General features: G+C 35.4%; 1 protein-coding gene across 5 annotated transcripts; it reads right to left on the bottom strand.

The window, feature by feature from the left end:
- Positions 1-865: 865 nt before the first annotated feature.
- LOC112572118 (protein DENND6A-like) lies at positions 866-22,999 on the bottom strand. Of its 5 annotated transcripts, none has more exons than XM_025251662.1 (22): positions 22,706-22,999; positions 21,714-21,752; positions 21,315-21,357; positions 20,614-20,723; positions 20,156-20,236; positions 18,971-19,076; positions 18,122-18,201; positions 17,595-17,657; positions 16,016-16,071; positions 15,700-15,760; positions 14,968-15,029; positions 14,287-14,382; positions 13,143-13,237; positions 12,621-12,689; positions 10,440-10,454; positions 9,043-9,107; positions 8,597-8,686; positions 8,411-8,464; positions 7,964-8,073; positions 7,322-7,424; positions 6,942-7,016; positions 866-6,206 (listed from the first exon to the last, which is right to left on the bottom strand). In XM_025251662.1, exons 1-22 carry the CDS (start codon positions 22,847-22,849, stop codon positions 6,087-6,089), a joined length of 1,737 nt encoding a protein of 578 aa, XP_025107447.1. In that variant the 5' UTR covers positions 22,850-22,999; the 3' UTR covers positions 866-6,086. The 5 variants fall into 5 exon arrangements, with proteins under 5 accessions (XP_025107447.1, XP_025107450.1, XP_025107449.1 ...); XM_025251665.1 differs by having other exon boundaries at positions 13,161-13,237; XM_025251664.1 differs by lacking the exon at positions 10,440-10,454.
- Positions 23,000-23,048: the final 49 nt, after the last annotated feature.

Below are 23,048 nucleotides of genomic sequence, written 5' to 3'. Positions count from 1 at the left end.
CGATCACAATGGTTATACAATAATCACAGTTCACCGTTAAGAATCCAGTGTTCACAATTAGACTTCTTCACGTTCACCAATTAATAATCCAAGTCTAACTTGTGCTGGTGTAGACTTCTGGTACACTATAAATTCAAGCTGACACTTTTCCTACGTGTCCTCAAGACGGACCCTCCAATCGCTAGCTTGCCACCCGGAAAAGGGAAGTTTTTCACGCTGTTTAATTAAGACAGGGAATTGTTTCTTCCTTCCTGTGGGGCGTATCTGGTCACCCTAGCTTTTACCTTGGACATGTAAACGGGGCCGAAGCTGGTACTAAAGACATTACTAAAGAGTGGTGGTGGTCGCCCTGGGCGATACCCGACTTTGAGCTGGACATAAAGGGGTACGAATGTTTATCTGCCCTGGCAGTAAGTGAACCTGCAAATCGCGGCCACCCACGTAAGTGGTGGCGTATGTTTTCGTTGCCACCGACTGAACACCGGTCCTGAATTAGGTAGCTATAGACGGGTGTCGCAACAGAAGCAACTACTCCACCCTCCTTTTCAGAGTTTTTCGCACAGGAAATTTAGCCACAGGCCCCAATTAGACTAATCAGATATACATGCATCGTACTTACATTAATATAAAATTGGTGCAGGAAAGTCTCACAATAACAGCAGATGTTATAGTGTCAAACAAAGCCTCCCACTAACTTTATACCTGCCGATAAAGTACTCAAAAATGAATCCTTTTAAACTGAGTTTCCTTCACATTAAAGAAATCCATTTGAAAGAATTTTTCCATGTTGCTGCAACTGAGTGAGGGTTTCCGTCTAAGGAATGCATAAAAAAAGAGTACTTGCGACTTCAAGACAAGGCTGCCATACTGTTTGAACATTTTATTGATAGACAAAATATATATGCACAACAAAATTCAACCTTATGCACTTTTTAAAGAAAATGTGCAGCTTTTATTTCATTATCTGTCAGTTGTGTATGTCATCTGTTTTATGTGAGCTTAGAAAACCACTTGCACAACTTGCATGTACCTACATACATAGCAATCATACGGACATGCGCAGTCAGGCACACACACAAACAGACTCAAGATTCAACCCAATTCTATCGAAAATTTTAAGATCCCAACTCCCATCTTCTAAACAGCCAGACTGAATTTTTCTCCTCCTACTCTCCAATCACAGCTGCAATATTTTAAGCTTATGCTGTCTTCTTCTCATGAAAACAACTTCTAATCAGGAGATAAACTTTGCTCCAACTCACTATCTGACTTTCACAGTTTAACAGTCCAAGTCACTCAGCAAATGTCAGCAAAAGATCATAAGATGAGCCCATCCATTCTATATTAATATCTAGATGGTGAGAAAGATCTAAAGTGACTCAAATTAAAAGATGCATTTACCCTTGCTTTCTAGAAGACATTAAAAACACATACCAAAAATTAAAAGTATCTCTCAGCATGCCATGGCAGCATGACAAGGTGTGCCACTTTACTATTCACTGTGATAAACGTATTTTAAAAAGAAAATCAAGCTTCAAATGAATACATCATAACACAACATAAAAATGATTTTAAAAATTTTCCTGTGCCTTAGCTCATGAGATTTTGTTTAAACAAGACAACCAGACAACTGGCCAATCTTGCCAATATTTCTATGTCGGACTTATTACAAAACGCACAGCACACGACACAAACACCACATTTTATCATACTGACAAAATTCTATTGATAAAAGGGTCCCATAGCCTCAAGGCTATATGGGCAGTGAAGTGTAAGCATGGCTAGTGCATGGTGTTTAACCTTTTCTTTTGCCATTTTTATACCCTTATAAATCAGACACCCATCTGGCTGGTAGGAAAGCGTGGTTTTCTGCCACTGGCCAAAAATTTCCTTAAAACCAGAAAACCTCTGCTCCAAAGTCATGTAAACAAAGCCTCGTTAATTATATGCTGAAACACTGCATTGGAATAAAATTTGTCAAATTCTTAAATTAACATGGGACAAATAACTATACAACTGGACAAAATGTCATGGAATGAAAAGGTGTCTGCAAGCTGACAGTTATATTAAAAAAAGTATCTTTTTTCAAAATTCATGATTACCATTTTCATACAATGCATACACCAAGCACAAAATTTTTACTTCTTAATATTACCAATCATTATGCTATACTATCTGGTGGCCAAAAGAGTTAACACTGATCATAGTAACAATTTAGAAAAATTCACTCCGATCATTCTGGAAATTCTGAGAAGGTATTGTTTTCATACATAAACACATTTTTGTCAGGATATCACAAGACATCTCAGAGTTGTCAGTGAAAGAATATGTAAGCATGCAATACTCCTGGAATTGTACTCGACCACAACGGTTTTCAGATTTTAAGCCACAATGGAAAAACCGAAAAATATCTGAAACTTACTTTCACATAAAACAATAAGTTGATAATAACCTCTATAAAATAATATAAAAAAAACAATTTGCAACCAATAAAAATATTATCAACAAATAAAATGTCTAAGCTTGGCAAGTCAATGCATGTGACGTGTTATAAAATTTTGAAACTGAAGATAAACACATTAAACTGAGACTTCCAACCCAAGGGGTATGGATAACAGGTGTTTTATGCAACTAAGGCTATATCATGGCAAAGCATCAATAAACAGATGCCACATACTGAGACAGAACAGCAACCCCGAGACAAGATCTCATTTCAGGAAAGCAAATCCGCGCTGTCTTGGTGACAGGCGCTAACTGTTGTGCCTCTGGTTGCAGTTTTCTGTATTGTTGTTAGCCATTGTCTTTACAGCTATAATTTAAAATATTGAAATGATAAAAAGTACACAAAGCCTAGAAAGATCAACAATCTTCATTATGGTTATTCATCAATATAGGTGCAAAACTTCACTAATACCTTAAACTATTTTTTTAAACTGTGTAGTAGAGGAAGTCAAAAAAAAAAAAAAAAAACAACAACAAAAAGACCTAACTGCAAATTGTACCATAGTGGATAGCTAGAGCTAGTGCACTAACAACCTTTCCACAGACCTTTTAATCAGAATGCTTAAATAACCTGAGAACCTTTCCGCAGACCTTTTAATAAGAATGCTTAAATAACCTGAGAAACATGCACACATGCATGCATGCACACACAAAATGATCTTTTACTCACTGCAAAAAAAAAGAGAAACAATCCCTGAAACAAAAAGACTAAAGACTAATGGTTTACAGACTTTTTTCCCTTAAATTTACAGTGCATCAAACTTTATTGTAGAATGTCATATAATGTGCACCTGCACCTGAAAATGATTGCACTCATGGTCCACCATGTCTTAAGTCTTATGTACATTTGTTATCAAACTTCCTGTTGAGTTTAACATTAACCATCTGCATTGCTAACAATCATCAAAACAATGCATGTTACACATGACTATATATATTTTAAAAAGAAAGATAAACCTTCAAATGTCTAAAAATTCATGATACAAAGACTAGAAAAGATGGTGTTTCATTCCATTAATGTTCATAAACAAACATTGTGCATACAAACATGCATACACACAGTCTCTCTCTCTTTCACACACACACACTTAAAGACATTCTCAACATAGTTTTTACATTAACCAAACAATGAAATTAAGTAGAACTTCAAAAATGATGTACGCAAACCCCAACCCTACTTCCTAAAATATTTAAATAAACTTTAAACACCACCTCATGCTCATCTGATAATACTTGAGATTGGAGGCTCAATGGGAAAGGGGGAATGTAAGAGTTCATGTTTTTTGCTTGTTGACACTTCAGGCACAGATCATAACATTCAAATCATTAATGTGACCTTTAACACATGTTAAACCCTCTTGACAAAATTCAAAAGGTGCCTATCGACATCTTTGACATCATTACCTGGATGTGAAAGATCTCAGGCCAGTTTTTCTTCTTGATTGTCAATTGTCTGTAAAGTAAATAGTTACTCCACTGCACAACATTCCCAGTAACTGAACACAGATGAGTTTAAAAAAAAAAATTGATGCTATAGTTATTTAAACATTTTCTGAGAAACTTTAACCATCATTGGTCAGTTGGGAAAAAAGATATTAAATTTAATGCCTGACTACACATTCAGATGATAGATGTGCCTGTATGGATGAAAGACGTTATTTTTGTACCCTAAGTCCTGGCATCCTGAGAAGAAAGTGAAAAATGTAAAGCTGACATTTTTGGACAAAACACTCATGAAGAGGGGTATTAAAAATAACATATGGAGAAAAAAATCTCTCAAATCACTTTAAAATTCACAGAGCTTAAAATCCAGTGAACTATGCAAAACAAAAAAACCCAAAAAACTCATCCTCTTGCAGGCATGAATCTCAACATTATCTGTCACACATCTGTCTCTAAATACTTATGACAGTATTTCATTCCTTGTGCTCAACTGTAATGCTACCTCAATCATTGGACAAGTTACTCTGACCATTAAAATTATGGCAAAGCCAGCACAAAGCGCTTCCTCCATTTTCTTTCAAAACATGTTGCACAGTTGATACAAACCACACTGTGTTCAAACATGTCATATGGCTAGCATAAAAGACTATTGTGCTTGAACAGTTATAAATCTACAATAAAGACAACCATAATGTACACAAAACTGTAAAGAGTATTTTTAAACTATAAAATGCTTTATATTGGATGAATCTTTTCCTTTGTTTTCTTGTAATAAATCTGAGTGAAATAGAGTAAGGTTATAGGAGATCACGGTAACATTGAAACTAATCACACGAAATCAAGTCATGAAGTAAGAATTTAAAGAAAAGGAATATAAAATATTTAAATATTAGAAAAAGACAATGAACTTTAAAGTGTTTCCCTTTTGTTTGGAGTTGTTCCTTTGGTAGAGTAGATTCATGTGAATAAGCAACCTCGAGTAAATAACTGTAGTTACTATCTTCTAACTTTAAAAATATGCCATTAGATGTTTTAGTTTCTGAAGGCATAAAATTCAAGGCCAAATAACCCCTAAATAAGCTAAGATATTTTCCCATTTTTAGTCATTCATTCTTACTATGCATTGGATTCCAGCAACCAAATCATATAGAATTTAAGAAATGACGTATGCCGCAATTGGTGTATTTACAATGACTGCATTGAATGAATTAATATCAGTTAGTTAAAGCACCTGTCAGCTTTTCTAAGACAAATATAACACCCATATTAATTAAGACATTTTATTACTGAAGTGAGCTTTCTTTCAATCCAAAACTTCCAGCAAGATTTCATTTGGACCAAGCCTCTCACTTCGAGTTATACTATGCTTCTTAACTTAATAAAAGATATTTTTAAAAAAACAGTTGGAAGAAAAGACAAAAAGGTGCCGAAAGTCTTAACATTCTGCTCCTTGGGCACTTGTCTACAGATTTCAACACACATCTGCTCAATCTAAAGCATCCTGTTGATATGTCCAACCATGTTTCCAAAGATAGGAATCCAATTTCACAGTGCTAAAATGTTAGTATGTTGGCAACAACAAGTCTTCTCTTTCAACAACAAAAAGTCCTTGTTTCTTGCACCAGGTACCTGCAATGACCTTTCCCTGAAACCAAAAATCTTCTGAGTTAAATAAAATAAATCTCTTCAGAAGACAGTGGCTGCCATCTTTGTCTTTTCCAAGAAAGAGCTTTATTTTTAGACAACAAAACAGACATGTCATACTTGCTGCCTTGGATCTTGCTAGTTCTTTGTCGATGTGAGGCTACCCTTCCTGGTAAAATGGTACCCAAAGACCCCTAGCACTTGACTGCCCCTGGCCATTAACTATGGGACCATCAATGGACAGCGTCTTTTACCAGGTGCCAAGATTGTGAGCAACAAAATGAAACAGCTGTCTCATGAAATGCACCATCTAAATGTCACTGACTAGATGAATACTGCTGCTTCATAAAACAATCCTCCAGTCTTGATCTGGTTGATTGCCAGCCCCATGTGGCAAGACACTAAAACAGGCTTTAACCAGCCCACAACTGATCACAGTTGAGAAGTCTGTCTCAGTAGCCTTTCTCTGCTCTAAACCTAACCTTGTGAAGCTGGTGTCATGTTTTGATGACGGTCTGCAGGTCATCCGGAAGAGCAGACACTATGTTCTCAAGATGCTTCTGCAGCTTCATCACACTCTCTTGCTGAACCACTGTGTGGTTGTTGATAGCAAATTTCTGCATTCACAACACAAATAAGATGAGGAAAATGTGAGAACATCCCATGTAATTTCTCAGAGAATTGCAATAATTAAAGGACTATTGGGATGCAAAGTTTTTTCTAATGAATGGGTAAATCTCAGTACAAGATACTATTCTTCCAAAGAGAGGTGAATACCCCCCACCACCCCTTCTGTTTTCATGATACATCTCTACCAATAGAACCATGCAAGAGGATGGTGCATGGGTAAGTCGAGAAAACCACCAATGGGAGAGCTGGACACATGCTAATTAGGCATAATGTGATCTCACTTTCTTCCATGTATCGAAATGTTTGTAGGCATAATATCTTGAAAATGGATAAAGGGTATTAATTCAGATTTGGGGAAATAGTATTTTGCACTGAGCTTTATCCAATCATTAGGAGAAAAACTGCAGCCCACTAGTCCTATAATACTAATAGATTTTACTCTAAAACTACCAATTTAAAGGTAGTCAACAACTGCAGGTGTACAGTAAACACCATTCTTCAGGTCATTCTTAACTGGACAAAATAAGGATGAACGCTTGACTAAATTTCACAAAGTATTTATCTAACTGTCATGTAAAAGCTTTTCAATTTTACAGGATAAGTTCATTAGTTTAGAAATCTTAAAGAAACCTCAGAACAACTCTTTAGGATTGAACTGACAGACTAAGACCATGGTGGTCCCAATTACTGCAAGTAAAGAAATAAACAGCATATTCATATACCAATTTTTCTTTGATGCGCAAGATGAGATCCACAATCTCCACTTCTTCTTTGTCTCGGATCCATTCGACCAAATTCTGGGTAATAAAATATCAATGTTTTCCTTAATATGTGAATACTTCCTGGTATCCATGTAAGGATGAACACTTTGCACATGTTTACCCACTGCAGATGTATTTTCTGCATTTTGTATTGAAAATCAGTGTATTTCTGTATTTTATTTCATTTTCCATAGAAAATATAGCAAACATTTATGAGTAAACAGTTCTGAACTGGTCAGATCCACACATACATTCCAGTGAGTAAACTACTAACATTTTCAAATTGAACCCAGTTGAGTAGGCATTTTCTGAAGTGAGCTATTTTTGACCCTCTGACTTACAGAATTACTCAAAGCTTCCATATGAAGAACTTGCAGCTTCTGATTGACTTCTCGCTGGCGCTGGTAGTACCATCCCTCAAAGTTTGGTGACCGGAAAAAGCGCCTGCATATCACAGAAGATGAAGGTTTGCTAGCTACACAATTTTTTTTTAAACTTCATCATTCAAACTGTATTAAAATTTTGCATAGTCAGGACTGAGTTCCTTCTTTTTTTAAATTAACTAAAGTTTAAGGATTTTAAAGATACAAAGACATGTCACTTTCTACCTCTTTGATAATAACTAAATAAATCAGTCTCACAGCGTAATTTATCCGTTTATCTGTCCATTCTTTATACATTCATCCATATATCCAAAATCCTTCCACACTTTAGTAAGTCAGTCAGTCAACCAATGTAAAGCAGTATCAAATGCCACTGACTACATTAACTCTTGCTTCTCCTTAAAAAAAAAATGCATATTTTATAGCTTAATTATATTTTTTTGGGATTTATGTTTTCTGTTTCTGAAAGGAGTCAAAGAGAAGGTAGGACTACCTCTGAGTTGAGTGTTCTCTTCTCACTATTTTATCTTTGTTAGTAAAGCTGATGTTATTACAATAAGAGAAAAAATTTCAACATTTGATTTTGCCAATGAAATTTACCTGTACAACGCCTCCCAATCACCTTTAATGCCAGAGGTCAACTGAGGTCCTGAGTGCTCAACAGTTTGCAGGAACTCTTCAGGATCAAACTGTCGCAATAATGGTGCACCCTGGATAGGAAGAAAAAAAAATCCCAACAAAAACAAAACCTGACTTAAAAGTAGCCATGATTCTAGAACTGTCTGAAGAGAAATACACATTAAAACAAAGAACATCCTATGCTAAGGTTGGTTGATCCAGGTGGAGAAGTAAAGGGTTGACTTAATGTATAATTATATGCTAAACACACACATATCACCGACAATCAAATCTAAAACAAAGTCAACATTCTGTAAATGCTACATATCTCAACTGCTAATAAAGCTTTTTTTTGCTAGCATCTGTTACATGACATAAGTTCTAGGAAAGAATATTGCTCGTTCTGAAGAAGTGTTTCAAAAAATTTACCTTGTGTGGAGAAATGTTCCTCTGCAAAGGCATAAGGCTGGCCATATAACGCTCCTGAAAATATTAGCCCCATATTTAACTAAATTCCTTAAGAGAAAAATGTCTTTCATTTTAATTTTTAATCTCTAACATCAAACCTGATTTACAGAGGGATTCAAAGCACAGGAAAATGAAGAATATTCTCACCAAAGGTATCATGAAGCTCTGTGTCAACTCCAAGAAGTGCCGTCGCAAAATGGCATTCTGGGCTTCCACTGGCCGCTTTGACTGTGAACCCTATTTTGGAAAAGCAATAAAAGTTAGAAACATTTCAAGTACCAAAACACAGGCTTTGAATGCAACCTGTCCATGGCCTTCGTTTGTGTTTTGTTGTGATCTACAAATGCTAAAATTACTAGTCCCTAAATAAAATAATGCAAGGCCAAAGAAGTAAACATAATTTTTGAGTGAAAGTAGAGTGTGCTTTGTTACTATTTATCTGCAAACACAACCTGTAAATAAGAAAGTGAAAAAAGAAGCATACATAATGTGCAAATGATTTCTCTTTTATTATGTTTATTGAAATATTATTGAAAATCAAGCTTTCGTAAGAAATTCCAGGCCTAGCACATGAGATAATATTGACAGATTACCTTCATCAGTCGCTTGAGTATCATTTTGTCTTTGGCCAGGAAGCTCTTGTACTGAGTATACACACCTGGCATGCAATTTTAGATAAACTTATATACAGTGATATATATGTATAATGAGATCTTTTAAATAAACACATGCAGAGAATTTTGAAGATGTTACATAAAAATTTACTGGTCATACCAACAATAACAGTTTTTTTTTTTTTTTTATGCCCTTTCACCCCTCCTGGGGCATAGGCCATCGACTACAGTCTTAACTGTTGTCGATGTTTCGGTAGCAAGGATTTGTTTTACGGGGTGGGGGTGCTGGCCCCACGCCCAACCCTCCTCCTTTTTCAGCCGGGCTTGGGACCGTCCTTGGCGGAGGGCGGCCAGCCCTGTAAACAGATGCCACGTGCAGAGAAAGAACAGCATGCCCGAGATGAGAAATGAACTCAGGGCAACCAGCCTTCACTGTATTGGTGACAGGCGCTAACAGCGCTAACCGTTGCGCCACCGGGCCGCCCAACAATAACAGTGGTACATTAGAAATAAGTATATTTGATCGAAACCGCTTATTGTTTATCCCAAACTACAGGTTTTTAAAATTATTACAAACAAAATGGCAGATACTAACAAGTTTAAAAAAACAGCAAGAGATCTACATGACAGCTGATGTCACTTAGGCCCCATAATATTTTTACCCCAACAGAAGTATCTTCCTACCTGCCTACCTATTCACTACCTGTTCATCCACTGTGTCTTTGTCTATTTTTCTTGTACGTGAACATGCCATTCTTCTTCAGGTTCCACATCTTCTCCCCACCCTATTTTCAGGTACCCACCAGTTTAGGCTTTTTTATGCAGTGAAGTTTGATCTTTGTAAAGATGGAAAGCACTTATCTTGCTAGTTTATGTTTTAATGTTTGTTATTTAACTGCTCTCATCTGTAACACCTATCTGAACCTGTTAAAATAAAAAAATAAACATGCACATTGTTCCAATGGTCCAGGTTCATTATCATTTATCACAAATAAAAAAAGAGTGTGCCAACAGGGAAGAGATACTAACATTACACGTTAGAATAAACCATAAACTGATAATAGCCACAGCATATAATGTAAACACATGCCAGTAAAAGAAACCAATGCCGGCCATTCACAACTGACATGCAGATTAAGTGTAACTTTCTGAGAAGGCATGAGAACTGCTTAGTTTTGCCCCTCAATTCAATTACTTTGGATTAATAGCAGTGAAGACTGCAAACCATTATGCAACATGCACACAAAACACCTATTCCTCCAACAAAACATGCATTCTCATAAGAAAATTTACACACAACTGAAAAGCATTCTTAATGACCCACAAGAAGTGAACCCAGCAAATTTTTACGAAATAAGATACACAGTTCTACTTGCAGGATTCTGGCTGATCTACAGAAACATGAAAACAAATGAACAAGCCATGAATGAAAGTAAAAGGCAAAGGTATAAACAGTCAAAAGGGACATGAAATTTTATGTAAAGTTCACTGCCATTAAGAAGCTACTTAACGGTTCACAAACACATCAGAAAGCATCCAACAGGTTTAACAATGCTTCAAAACTGACACAATGTTGCGTATTTCCCATCTAGCTTCTAGTCACAGTCAATCAAAATCATGTCCAATCAAAACTGAGATAGCACTTGGGGTTGTTCAGACAAACTTTGGTCATGTTTTCTGAGGGAAGGATTTGGTGTCATTCATCTGAGGATTGCATGTATAAACTGTTCACATGCACGTTCAGAAGACTGTTTATGTTATTGACTGGGTCATGTGATCTGAGGGGCAAATCAATAGCTCTGATATCTACAATGTAAAACCTTGCAAAAAAAAAGTAAATTTGATACAAATACAAGAGAAACTGAAGGAGTTAAACCTCATGTCTTCCATCTAAAGCAGTCCTTCAGCCTACACTTCTCCTGTTATCTTCTGCTTATTATCATTTTTACAGTCTGTTATTTGCATGCTTTCATCCAGATGCTATAATTATTAGTCCCGATATAAAATAATGCAGGGCCAAAGAAGTAAGCATATTTGTGAGTGAAAGTAGAGTATCTTTTGTTACTATTTATCTGCAAAACACAACCCAGAACCTTATTTGCTAGTCCTTTTTCACACCTTTACTTTTGAAATATCATGTTACACTCAGCTCTTGTTTTTGTTATCTGGTTCCTCTTTGTGTTTTCTGTATTTGATTTTATTCTTCATTTTAGTATGGGTGTTTATACTTTTATAGTTCATATGTTATTTGGTTTCCTGTCCCTCATATACGGTCCATGTTTTGTTCTCGTTCTTAAGAGCTAAGAGCATGCTCCTTAGGAGTGTGAGTATGCACTTTACAAATTATGCATTTATTATTATTATTTCCATTTTTAAATGTTCTTACATATGTTGATATAAATACAACACATCCAAGAATATGTAAAAACAAAGTGTTTTCACTCCATTTGTCGTTTGCCCAGCACTGGGTATTTGCTGACACTCTGTTATGCAGTTGGTAAGAACAATAAATAGCTTCAAGCAGAATGATACCACACACATTACATAGCACTGCTATTGTTTTTAGGGTCATTTGCTATATCTTTAAATAACTATGCACATTTTTTTTAAGACAGCATTATTTTTTCGCTTTGAAATAAGTGCCAAGAATCTAACTCAGTTTTTCCAGCATCATTTGAGGCTTGCCATATACTCTTTCAAAAATATGCATTCTTGAAAATATCCCAAGGCTTATCCATGCACAAAATGTGAAGCTACTTTAAGTGATTGCCTTTGTTGTAATTAATCAGCTACTGAAAATGGGTGAAGCTGGAATGGGAAAACTTTAACCATCTGCAAGCTACCAAGAGGGTTAACTCACCAAAGTTGCTTTTTACCTAGACATTACAGAAACAAGCCTGAGGACTGAAGCTGTTCTATCAAAGATCCATAAAGAAGATGTTTTCCCCACATTACCTTCGATATGCAGACTAAGAGAATTAAGTGGAGAAACACATGCTAAATGTTTTCTGCAGTCATCTTCATTATATCAAAGGAATGATAAATTAGTGTTTATTGTGGATAGTCCAAATTGTCCATTGTTGGTACCACAAACTGTTTACTGATGCCTAAACAGAGTTTTATGGAAGTGTTCTGATGATAGGACTAGTTACTTTGTGAAACCCTACTTCAAGAGATCAATTTTTTTTCATCTCTTCTGCTAGGCACCTTCCTGTGAAACTGCATAAACAGGAAATCTAGGACTTAATTAAGGTAAATAGGAGTGTTTTTTCCACATTTATATTTCAGAAGGTAATCAAGCACTACTTGTATCATTCTTGGTTATTCTTAATTTATTTTATATAACCTGACCAAAATGCATGTCCACTACCTTTAGTGGCCGCGATTTAGGTGAGTTGAACAATGGTTTTATGCCACAATGCATAAATAGGTGGGGTTACTCTTTTTATTAAAGACAGACTATTTTCATTATAAGAGAATAAGGCATACAGTAAACACAACAGAAAAGGGTGAAGCACTGATTAGAGAGAGAAACAAGAAGACAGTAAAACACATACCTGGCTTGGAGTCAAGTGTTTTTAAGGATGCAGCTTTCTTCAATTTGTTTAATGGTTTAGGGGAAGTCCCTTTTAACAGAGATAAAGTAGACAGGCTTTAAGAAATGCTTAAATACTGCAAGTTAGCACGAAAAGGTATGGCTCAGAAAATCCTAGATTTATGTTGTGAAGTCTCTAGTTGGGCAATATTTTTTTCTGCTAGACCTGGGCTTCTAGCAAAAATGGCACAAGTTGTTTTAAAGGCATCTGGAAAAGCTTACAGTTCACAGCTACATAAAAATCTTTACTATCACCTCTTGCCTTCATTAAAAGTCATTTTTGTGTCTTTATATCCTTAGCATAAGAAATTATGAGAGAGAGCATGTGTTTGCAAATGTGTCATTCTTTGTCAAGCCCCATGAGATTGTTCACAGGGCTGGGATAAGGTGCTATAAAATAGTATTATTATTAAATAATATAAAGAAAAAAGTAAGAAAACTCAGGTTTACAGACTACTTATATGGGTAACTAAAACCTTCTTACCAAGTCCTCCCATCTCACCAATGCGTATGATGTGTGGCCAATGCTGAAGAGTTTTGGCAAAAAATGGATTGGTCACTCCAAGAATAACTGGTGGTCTGCGAAAAAAAAGATCACCCAAGGATTCAGCTGGTGGAACAAAATAATGACTAGGCAAACTCATTCATTCGTGTCTTGACAGGTAACGGTCACTGCGGGGAAGCACATGGACAGAAGTAGTAACTGACATGGCAGATCAGCTAGGATGCTGTCAACACCAGGTGATTTTCTTTCCTTCAGATTGTGTGCTAGTCTACTGACCTGTTCCCTGTAGGACTGGTACAAGATAGGTCTGCCGGTTCATTGGTTCTAGTCTGTTTTGAAGGATATTTGAATCAACCTTCAGCTGGAACATGTACTGGTCATTACAATACAATCCATCAGTTGAGTATGGCCATTGCTGTCTGTGATGACTGAGGTCTTGTGCTGAGCTATCTTGGTGAAGGTCTTTAATATTTGGAAGGGCTTCTTACTATTACCTTATCCCATTCCCTCCTCTTTGATCTGGAATTTCCCTTCAATCCTGCCTTGGTTCCTTTTCTGATGGCACAATTCACTTCTTTGTTCTTGAAAGCTGCTTCTGGTTTGCTTTTCCTTTTCTTCTTCAAGGCTGTCCTTTGGTCAAAAATTTAGAATATAGTTTTTGACCTAGGGCTGTTTCTTCTTCCTTTGATGTCCTAGTACTTCCTGAGCTGTTATTAGTAGCACCTCTTTGATGTTTCCAATAATGGTGTCTACATCACAGTCCATTAAGTTCAAGGAAAGCTACATAATGTTGAAAACATAAGTCCAAAGAAATAAACACTTCTTATTCAGAAATGTATTAAAAATCTGACTGTGAAATTCTTCTTGTAGACAAAAAAAATTACAGAAAAAGATAACTTTCATGACCCCTGATGGGTCTTTCAAAAATAAATTGGAAGTCATTTACACCAGTGCATGAATAAGTGTCTATTCAATGCTTACAGGATCTAAGAATATGTGCTTGTGTTTATATCTGGAATAGTTGCAGGATGACAGCTAAACTGTCTTCTGACTGGCATGAGATCCTGACCTGGTAGTAAAAGAAGATGATGAAAATATTCACAAAGAGCCAAGAATTACTCACGGTGCCTGTGTTCTTGTTGTAAATTCTTTGAATTCACTGTCATGTATGGTGAAGTATGGGCGGAAGTCATTGCAGTATTTAAGAGGTGTGATCATGCTGAAACAAATGTTTATATAAGCACATGCGTAAACCAGAGAAAGGAATAAATTTTGCCACCAGATGAATTCAATGACACAATAAGCCCAGAAAGGATCTACTCTGTTTCAAACAATTCTTCTCAAAAAAGTTTGTATCTACTTTTGAGTAATAAGCATCTCTTTATTTCAACATATGGCAAATTGGATGTTTCTAATGACTATGACCTAGAATACAACAATACAACGTCCCTTACTCCACTATAAGTCTATTTATTGCAAGTTAAAGGAGTGAATCACTAGTGGGAAAACATATGTGAAAATGTAACTGTTAGAAAATTCCAACAGCCCAGCTACTTATCAGGATAGAACACAGGATCTTTTCCTGTTGGTGTGTTTATTTGTGCTTTAATTTGGTATTGCATTATGCACTATGAATGGATATCTGTGTGTATACATACAAATATGTTATACCATGTCTATTTCTATGTCTGTGTGGTTATAAATTCACGTGACTCAAGGTATAATTGAAGTTTCCTTATCTAAATCTATACTACAGAGGCCCATGGTTTTCATAAGAACATATGTGGCCAAGCAAATAACTCACTTGATAAGTGCCTGAACACAGTTACAGGTCACTGAAGGAGATGCTGCCATCACGACAACAGGCTGCAAAATAACCAAGAAAATCATGCATTACAGAACAGAAAATGCTTCTCACCTTTATACTATGTGTAATCCTTGACTATGAATGTTTATGGCTAACCAGAAGCATTTCTACCCACTCACCTCCCAATGACTAGGTTGAGTTAATTACTACATATTACATTACTTCCCAAAGGTTTCACCATGGACCTAAAGGAACCAAAATTACAATATGATTAAAGTATAAGATATTCTTAATTGTATCAGTAAATTATAGAAATTAGCATTTATATTACAATAATTTAGATAAATGTTTGATTTAAAATGTTATAAACTTAAAATTGTCTTGTTTACTAATCTGATTACTTCCTCCTATCAACAAATCCTTGCAAAAACTTGTTCAAAACTGCACTTGTCACGTTATACATACTTTTTTTCATTACTACCAGTAACTACCAGTCACTTTAAAACGCCACACATTAATCAGTCTTTAATAAATCTTTCTTAATGTGATTGCTTTAGTGAAACACTGCTTATAGTTATAGTTATCTCCTTTACTATTTTTAAAATACTTAATTGAGAGAATATTTTTAATAAGAATGTTGAACAAAAAAATGCACAAAAGGAATTTCCTGGTGTCAGAAATATTCTAGACTTTTTTTACTACTGACATTTTTAACAATATTTTGCTTACCTCACCAATAAGCACAAGTTCCCACAATAGCTGCACATGTGGCAGGATACTATGAAAAGCACTGAAAAAAAATCTTCATGTTCCAATTTTTCTTCATTAGCAAGAACTACTAAGTACCTATCCAAAAACAAAAGATTACAAGCTAAAATAATCTTAGGGAAAAAAATCAACAACAAAAAAATATCCAAAAGGAAATGCAAGAAGTCTATACAAGCCATAAATAAAAAATCCCATACCTCTCTCACATACACACCCAAACACACTTGCATTCACACACACACAAAGGGACAGAGGGAAAAAAGATCTATAATTTTACCTGTATATATCTACTTCATGTAGCGTTGGCAAGACTGAGTGAGCTGGTATTGTGTGCTGCAAGAGATCATTCACACTCAGAGAAAGAGCAAGCTCTGGTTGTATAACGAAAGCAATCAAATGGAAACACTGCATGCAATTCACAAACTGTTAATGCAATGTCTGCTGCACTTTGCTTGCTAATTTTAATGTATCAACATTCGACATAAGTTCAGGAGATCATTATACACTGTGGTTTAACTAGAGTGTTCTGAAGTGTCTTTAGAAAGTAATTAGGTTGTTGGTACATGGGCAACAATTGATCTGCATCAAAAAGCATTCCTGTTTCCTCAGGGGTTTGGTTTAACTCATTATTTGTGCAAATGCTTGCCTGATTTTATTAGATGTATATTTCACAGCCTAGCAGATTAGTATGCTTAAGAGGAGGTTGAAAGTTTAGCACTCATTTAGGCATGTGACAGGAATGTTTTCCCTGGACATCCAACAGAAATCGGTACCATATTTGCCAGAAAGGGTAAAAAGCTGTGCAAAAAAATTAATGGCTGAAACTAATGACTTAGCTGAAAATTAATGGCTACATGAGAATTTTGCTGTATTTACTTCAAACAATAATTGAAAATAATAAAAATTTGCATGAATGTCATCAAGCTTTAGCCTATGTTAGTAATGTAACGAAACATGCTGAAGAAATACAGTGATTAAGAAGAGGGGAACATAAAACAGTCAACTAAGATTTCCTTTTTAAATGTCAGCAATCTGGGTCCTCTAAACAAGCTAAGATCTACAGCCATCTAAAGAATTTTAAAACACAGACCGCACTGGGAAAAAAATGTACATAAGATGTCAAAATCATAAGTGCTTCTCTTTTGCTCTTGATATGAACAAAAATAAACCAGAAATTTCCCAAAATAAAGCTAAGAAATGCAGAAAAACCTACACACACACATATATATAAGAACCTATACCATATAAAAAAATACCACATACCCACATTTGTTGCCTTGGTTGTTAATACTTGCTTATTTGGATGCATAAAATTTTCTAGTGAAAGTACAGGTTTCTAAATTAAGCCACATGGATAATTATTTCAAACACCACACAGAAAATGCTATTAATATCTGTTTTATCTGGATAATATAAACAAACATAAATTTTTAGGCAAAGGCCACATGGGTGTTATTTTCTCACTGTAAAATGAAGAGATAAAAAAAAAAGGTTATGAATCATTAAAAAGCAATAGGGGTTAAAGCAATGGGTGGAGCACCAAAGAAAATGAAACAAAAAGTTTCCTCTAGTGGTGATTGGAGACAAAATGATTCTGAGGCTGGAGTGCTCCTGGCATTCTCTTGCCAACAACAGTAAATAATAGGTCCACAGTTGTTAGCTGGGACACGGCATTAGTGAACAGCCAACCACTTTTTCACTGCCATGTTGCCATAGCAACAGAAGAATGCTCAAAAAGAGATACCATTTCATTTCGTAATCAGTTAATTAGTGCTAAGGTGCTACATACATGAAAGAACAGCTTGTTCATGCTTTGTTAGGCACTCTAAGATACAAATAAGTCGGGCAGGTCTTACCCTTTCCTGAGATTTTGCCTGCACTCCACCTACCAACCTGTCTGACCGACAAGGCACTCGTACCTACAAATCAACCAAGTCCCACCACCAAACAAAAAAATATTAAGAAAGCCCACTATTACAAAGTAATGGAAATAAACACAGGCTGTTTATTTAAAATACAACAAAGAGAGTGTTATTTGTTATACCTTTTAAGTCAGTGTGAAACATCAGTGTGAAATAGAAAGTAGGTATAAGAGATAAATAACTTAAAAGACTACAGGCTAAAGCAATTCTGTGTAAAGAAAACAAACTACACATTTAGATGATAATACTTAGATTTAAACCAAGGAATGAAACAAAATAAACATTTCTAAGATTATGTCAAACTAATCCCCACATTCACTTTGATCTTTCACAAAGATTCTGCAGCTTCAAAATTTTGACTAAAAAAAAATAAGCATGTGGGAAGACAAACCAAAACAAAGCAAAAGCCCTGGTACAATTTCATGGTAAATTAGCCCTTGCCTGGGAGTGTAATGTTTTACCTGAATCACTGTTCCCATGATTGGCAGATTAAGAGTGTCACCTGGTATAGGGTCAGGCCATTGGTCAATATCATGGCAAGCTGAAATGAAAACTTATCACTTAGACACTGTGAAAAACAGAATTAATCCTAAGCTTTTTTATTTTTCTCACACTAATTATTAAAAGATAATCTTATACCTGCAATCAATAAGTGGAAATATAAAAGATACCTGAGGTGAAACTCACAGAAGTTGCTTCAAACTCAAAAAATCTTTAAAAAGTGTATTTAATTTAAAATTTCACAGCTAACATGAACAACAATCTATTTTTTAAGGAGTAGGTTTAATTCATCATACACTGCTAATTCCCATGATCTCAAAAGAAAAACTGTTTATTATTTGAAAGATGCAAGCCTGTCAACACTGCCATTCTCACCTGAGTTTGGGGTCAAAACTTCATTTTTAGGGATGCTACAAAAAGTAACTCACTGACTACACAATGCCTGTTGGACTGGCTATAGCATTCAGCAAGGTGGGTGGTTAAAATTTAGGTCAACCCATATTTGAGTGTTACAGTCTTTAAATAAGATTCCATATTTGAGTCATGTTTGCCTTTACTGTCATGTATAAGCTGATACATAAATGTCCATGCACATACAGGTGCCTCATCGTGTCTTTCCTGTGCATGCATGCACACTTTCTTTGCCTTCTGAAGCACAGATGACAAGGATACATTGCTAGGATATCTCCTATACAACCATCAAATAGTAATGCCTTAACACCATTTTTGCTTCTTTATCAATTAATGTACATTCTTCTTTATAAACACAGCAATGATATGAATAAATATATAAATAATCATTTTAATACCTGCTTCAAGGCTGGGCTCCCCATTGTCAAAATATTCTGGAGCAATAATGCTGACTAGCTGAGAAAACAGGGCCACAAAAGGCAGTTTGGTGACCAGCACAACTGACTTAAAGAAAAAGAAATTACACAGCTTCAATAATCAATTTTACTGAAGCTATCACAATTGTTCAGTGCAAACAGAACACAATGTACGCATGGTTAAGCTATCTATGCTAGACACATGGCCACCATCACTCATGCCCTTTTCCAATTAAAAAAAAAAAAAAAAGAGGTTAGATCTTTAACAAAAGGTCTCAATGATAATGATGCACCGAGTGGAACCCCAAGATGTAGCCTGGCTTTTTGCATTTCACATTACTAGGTCATGAATAAAGAATACCACTGATAGGGAGGAATGTAAACAATATAATAGTACTCAGTAATAATGGTCTCACTGAAAACACACACCCATACAGAGTATATATTGTTCCCACATCTTAACCATAGACATCACAGGATCAAAACAAAATGGAGTTATTGCAAGAAAAATTTCAGAAACAAGAAAATCTTGAACATCCTCTTTAAGACTGAAACAGTTTGAATGGTTTGAACCCAGAATGGCTGCAAGTTCCAAAGTTTAGGTCCAGCATAAAAGTATTGCTCAAGAAACCTCTTGGCATGAGATTTCGGCAGGCGTAGGATAGTCTTTTTTTATGACAATAAAATACGACAATTTGGCCATCCTTTTTATCGCTGAAAGGTAAAATGTATGATAACCTAGCAGTCTCAGGGCAATGTTTCTGCTTAAGGCAATAGAAAAAAGGCACATGTACACACAAATGAATAAAAAGGAGGTAGATGATCAATAGCAAGAGTTACGAAATATTAAGCAAGCAAACTGAAATGACAATATGAACTATTGAGGTAGTCAATATACAAATTCAACATCTACTCTTTTTTTCAACCCCTCCTTCCTCTGAAGAATCACAATACTCTCTGTTCTTGTTACCTGATTCTTTGCACTTTTTAAATTTGTCTTTTATTAATCATCAGTACTGTTGTTCATCCTTCTATTCTTTCATATGTTGTCCATGTCTTCCTCTACGAGCATGAATATGTGCTATACAAATCACACATTTATTATATTTGTATATTGATTACTTCAATATTTTACTGAGATAACTTTGATACTTTAAACAGTATTACCTTCTGAAAGTATCCTCTTCTTATTGTTCTGTCTTTGGTTTGACGGAAGTAAACAAATCCATAGTAGTATGCTGATTCACTCTGTAAAAATAACCATAGTTACGTAGGAAACTGTATAACACCAGTCCAGACACTGAAAAACCATTAATATTTATTAATTACTATCCTTTAATTTAAAAAAAAATTTCAGACCCCACAAAAAGCAATTAGATTACAAAGTTGGTGAGGGGGGGAGGAATTTGGTGTTTTATGCCGAGCCAGCAGCAAGGCAGCCCTATAAATAGATGCCACATGCAGAGAAAGAACAGCGTGCCGAGAAGAGCTGAACCCAGGGCAGCCCTAACTGTATTGGTAACAGGTGTTAACTGTTGCGCCACTGGACTGCCCTTATTATAAAGTTGGCAATCTTCTTTGCAAAATATAATTTGGAAAGTGAGTAGGCTATTAAACAGCTTTACCTGTAAAGTAATTGGGCAGTCTCTGTTATAAGCATTGTGTGCTTTCACAGTGGGCTTGCGACCAGGGCACTGGCGAATACGAAAGTGGAACTGTGTATCACCCATACAACCTGAAAATATTCGAGATTTATTGCAACTATCATTATATTTCGTCTCTCAAGCTTCACAATAAAATACACTAAAAACAAATACACATTTTACAATGTCATATAAACTATTTACAAAAATGTACATGATTGATGTTGATTCGGAAACATATCAAACAGCAATATTATCAAAGTCATTTCAGCAAAGAAAGTTCTTTATTTCAATAGGAGCAAAGTAACAATTGGCAATGAGAAAAATAACATAACTAAATTCAGAAAGTCTTAACAAAAAAGGCATTTAAACCTTTATAAACCTCCAATAATTTTAACTGGGGTCCTTGCATTTTATGGAAAAGAAACATTCAGGTGGAATAGGAAGAAAAAGCCAAAGACAGGGTTTGAAATAAGTAAATGTGATTCTAGTTTTGACGACTCATTAGTTTAGTTTTTTCATTGTTGCCCCTTTGAGGAGCATAGGGCCCCTTTGATGACCCATTACTATATATTATTCACTTTCTTATTAACTATTTTATTATCTGCAGTAATTTTATAATTTTTCAATTTCATCAAACTTCGTCACAAATGCATTTTATAAAAGTAGTAGCCAGCACCAACCTGAATTAGAATCAGGAAAAGACAAATAACATATATTCATTTTCTGCAAAGAAAACAACATGTCAATTTGGGTGCATTAAATAATATTCTTTATATACTTAACCAAAGTTATACTTTTTGTTTGCTATATAAAGAATTATGAAATAATGTATGACTGTGGGCAGCCAAATCATATAAAAATCTTCAGTTTCATGCATGATTCCTGTAAAGATCTTACTTTACATGTAAATCTGATTTTACAAATAATGTAATATTGCCATCAAGACACACTTTCATTTAGAGTGCCTTTAGTGCTTTGTAAAGTTCTAGTTCTAATATAAATGAAAAATTCAAAATCCTTAATAAAGAGAAAAACACTTCTTGTAATTTATAAAATTTAATGAACTACTTGGAACTCACCTCTTTGTCTGACAACTTAACATGGCCTGGGTATATCAGCTGCAATATAGGAACAATGTGATAAAAACAATCAAAACCATAAATAGTGCAGAAAGAAATGACAGTTTAAATAAAAATGAAAACATTTCAAAGAAATCTACTGTACTTATTCATACTGTTAAAACACACACATTCTCCCCATCCTCTACGCTGCAGCAGCAGGGGGAGTGGGGGGAATTAGTGTTTTATGCTGAACCAGCAATTAAGGCTATAAGACGGCAAGGCAGCCAGCCCTGTAACCAGATGCCACATTCAGAGAAAGAACAGCGTGCCTGAGACAAGAGCTGAACCCAGGAAAGCCAACCCTCACTGTATTGGTGACAGGCGCCAACCGTTGCGCCACCACCCACGCACCCTTATCCTGCAGAGCTTGTAAGCAAAGTATAATAGGTTTGACTTTTGAAATTTAGAAAAGTGAAATATATCTTAAAGAGTTGGTGAATTGCAAAGATGCAAGTGAAAACGAACACGAATAATGATATATAAGTGCTTAGAAACCATGCACTGTTCGATAAATGCTACTGGTACAAGCTTGTCAGTTAAGAACAGTACTACTGTATTAACATTGGAAGTGCAATAGAGGTAAGTCAGAGGTAATAGAGAGAGGTAGTTTTCATCTCTTGTTTCGTACGTATTTAAAAAAAAAGTACTGATGTCGATGACCGATGAACACGATAATTAAACAATTCACAACAATATACATATATGTCCATGAACTTAAAACATTCAGAAGAATAATTGATTATAAAAAATCGCTTGAATATAATACATATTTTTTTCCAAATGTGATTTTGTTGGTTATGTATCAAAGAGTTTACTGCGTAGTCTGTTATGTAATTTAACTGCAATATCTCTTTAGATAGTAAAACTCGTAAAAGAGCATCAGCCCTCGGAGATTCAGTGAGAATTGCGGGGGTAAAGAAAACGTTTAAAAAAATGGTAAACAACAATACCTCCATCGCCTGCCCAAGTTCCAGATCAAAAGTCACAACACAACAGCAGTGGATCCAGTTTGAGAACCTGTCCCATGGAAGTACGGTAGTAGATTGCTGATCTTCGTCGAGATGCTTCTCGTTTACTTGGTCTCTGTCATCCATCTTTACTTTTGAAATACTCTCATAGCAGCCGAAATTTTAATAACAAAACGTAGAAATGAATAAGATTCACGGAGATTTGCACACTAAACAAAGAATTTTAAAAATAAATGTAGTTAGTGGGAGATATATTTTTTTTTTGCAACACAGTAAGCGTGGCTCATAAACTGAAACTGAGTAATGTTGATACCAGAAAAAAATT

This window comes from Pomacea canaliculata, linkage group LG9, assembly GCF_003073045.1.
Source record: "Pomacea canaliculata isolate SZHN2017 linkage group LG9, ASM307304v1, whole genome shotgun sequence".
Lineage (NCBI taxonomy): Eukaryota > Metazoa > Mollusca > Gastropoda > Architaenioglossa > Ampullariidae > Pomacea > Pomacea canaliculata.
This window is presented reverse-complemented; position numbering and strand designations above follow the sequence as displayed.

Excerpts from the sequence above, each read along its gene's own strand:
- LOC112572118 (XM_025251662.1), bottom strand. The coding sequence starts at position 22,849 with ATGGATGACAGAGACCAAGTAAACGAGAAGCATCTCGACGAAGATCAG. Across the intron at positions 16,072-17,594 it reads AGGCAAAATCTCAGGAAAGG|CACACAATACCAGCTCACTC; the intron begins GTAAGACCTGCC and ends GATCTCTTGCAG. Across the intron at positions 8,687-9,042 it reads TACTCAAGCGACTGATGAAG|GGTTCACAGTCAAAGCGGCC; the intron begins GTAATCTGTCAA and ends TTTCCAAAATAG.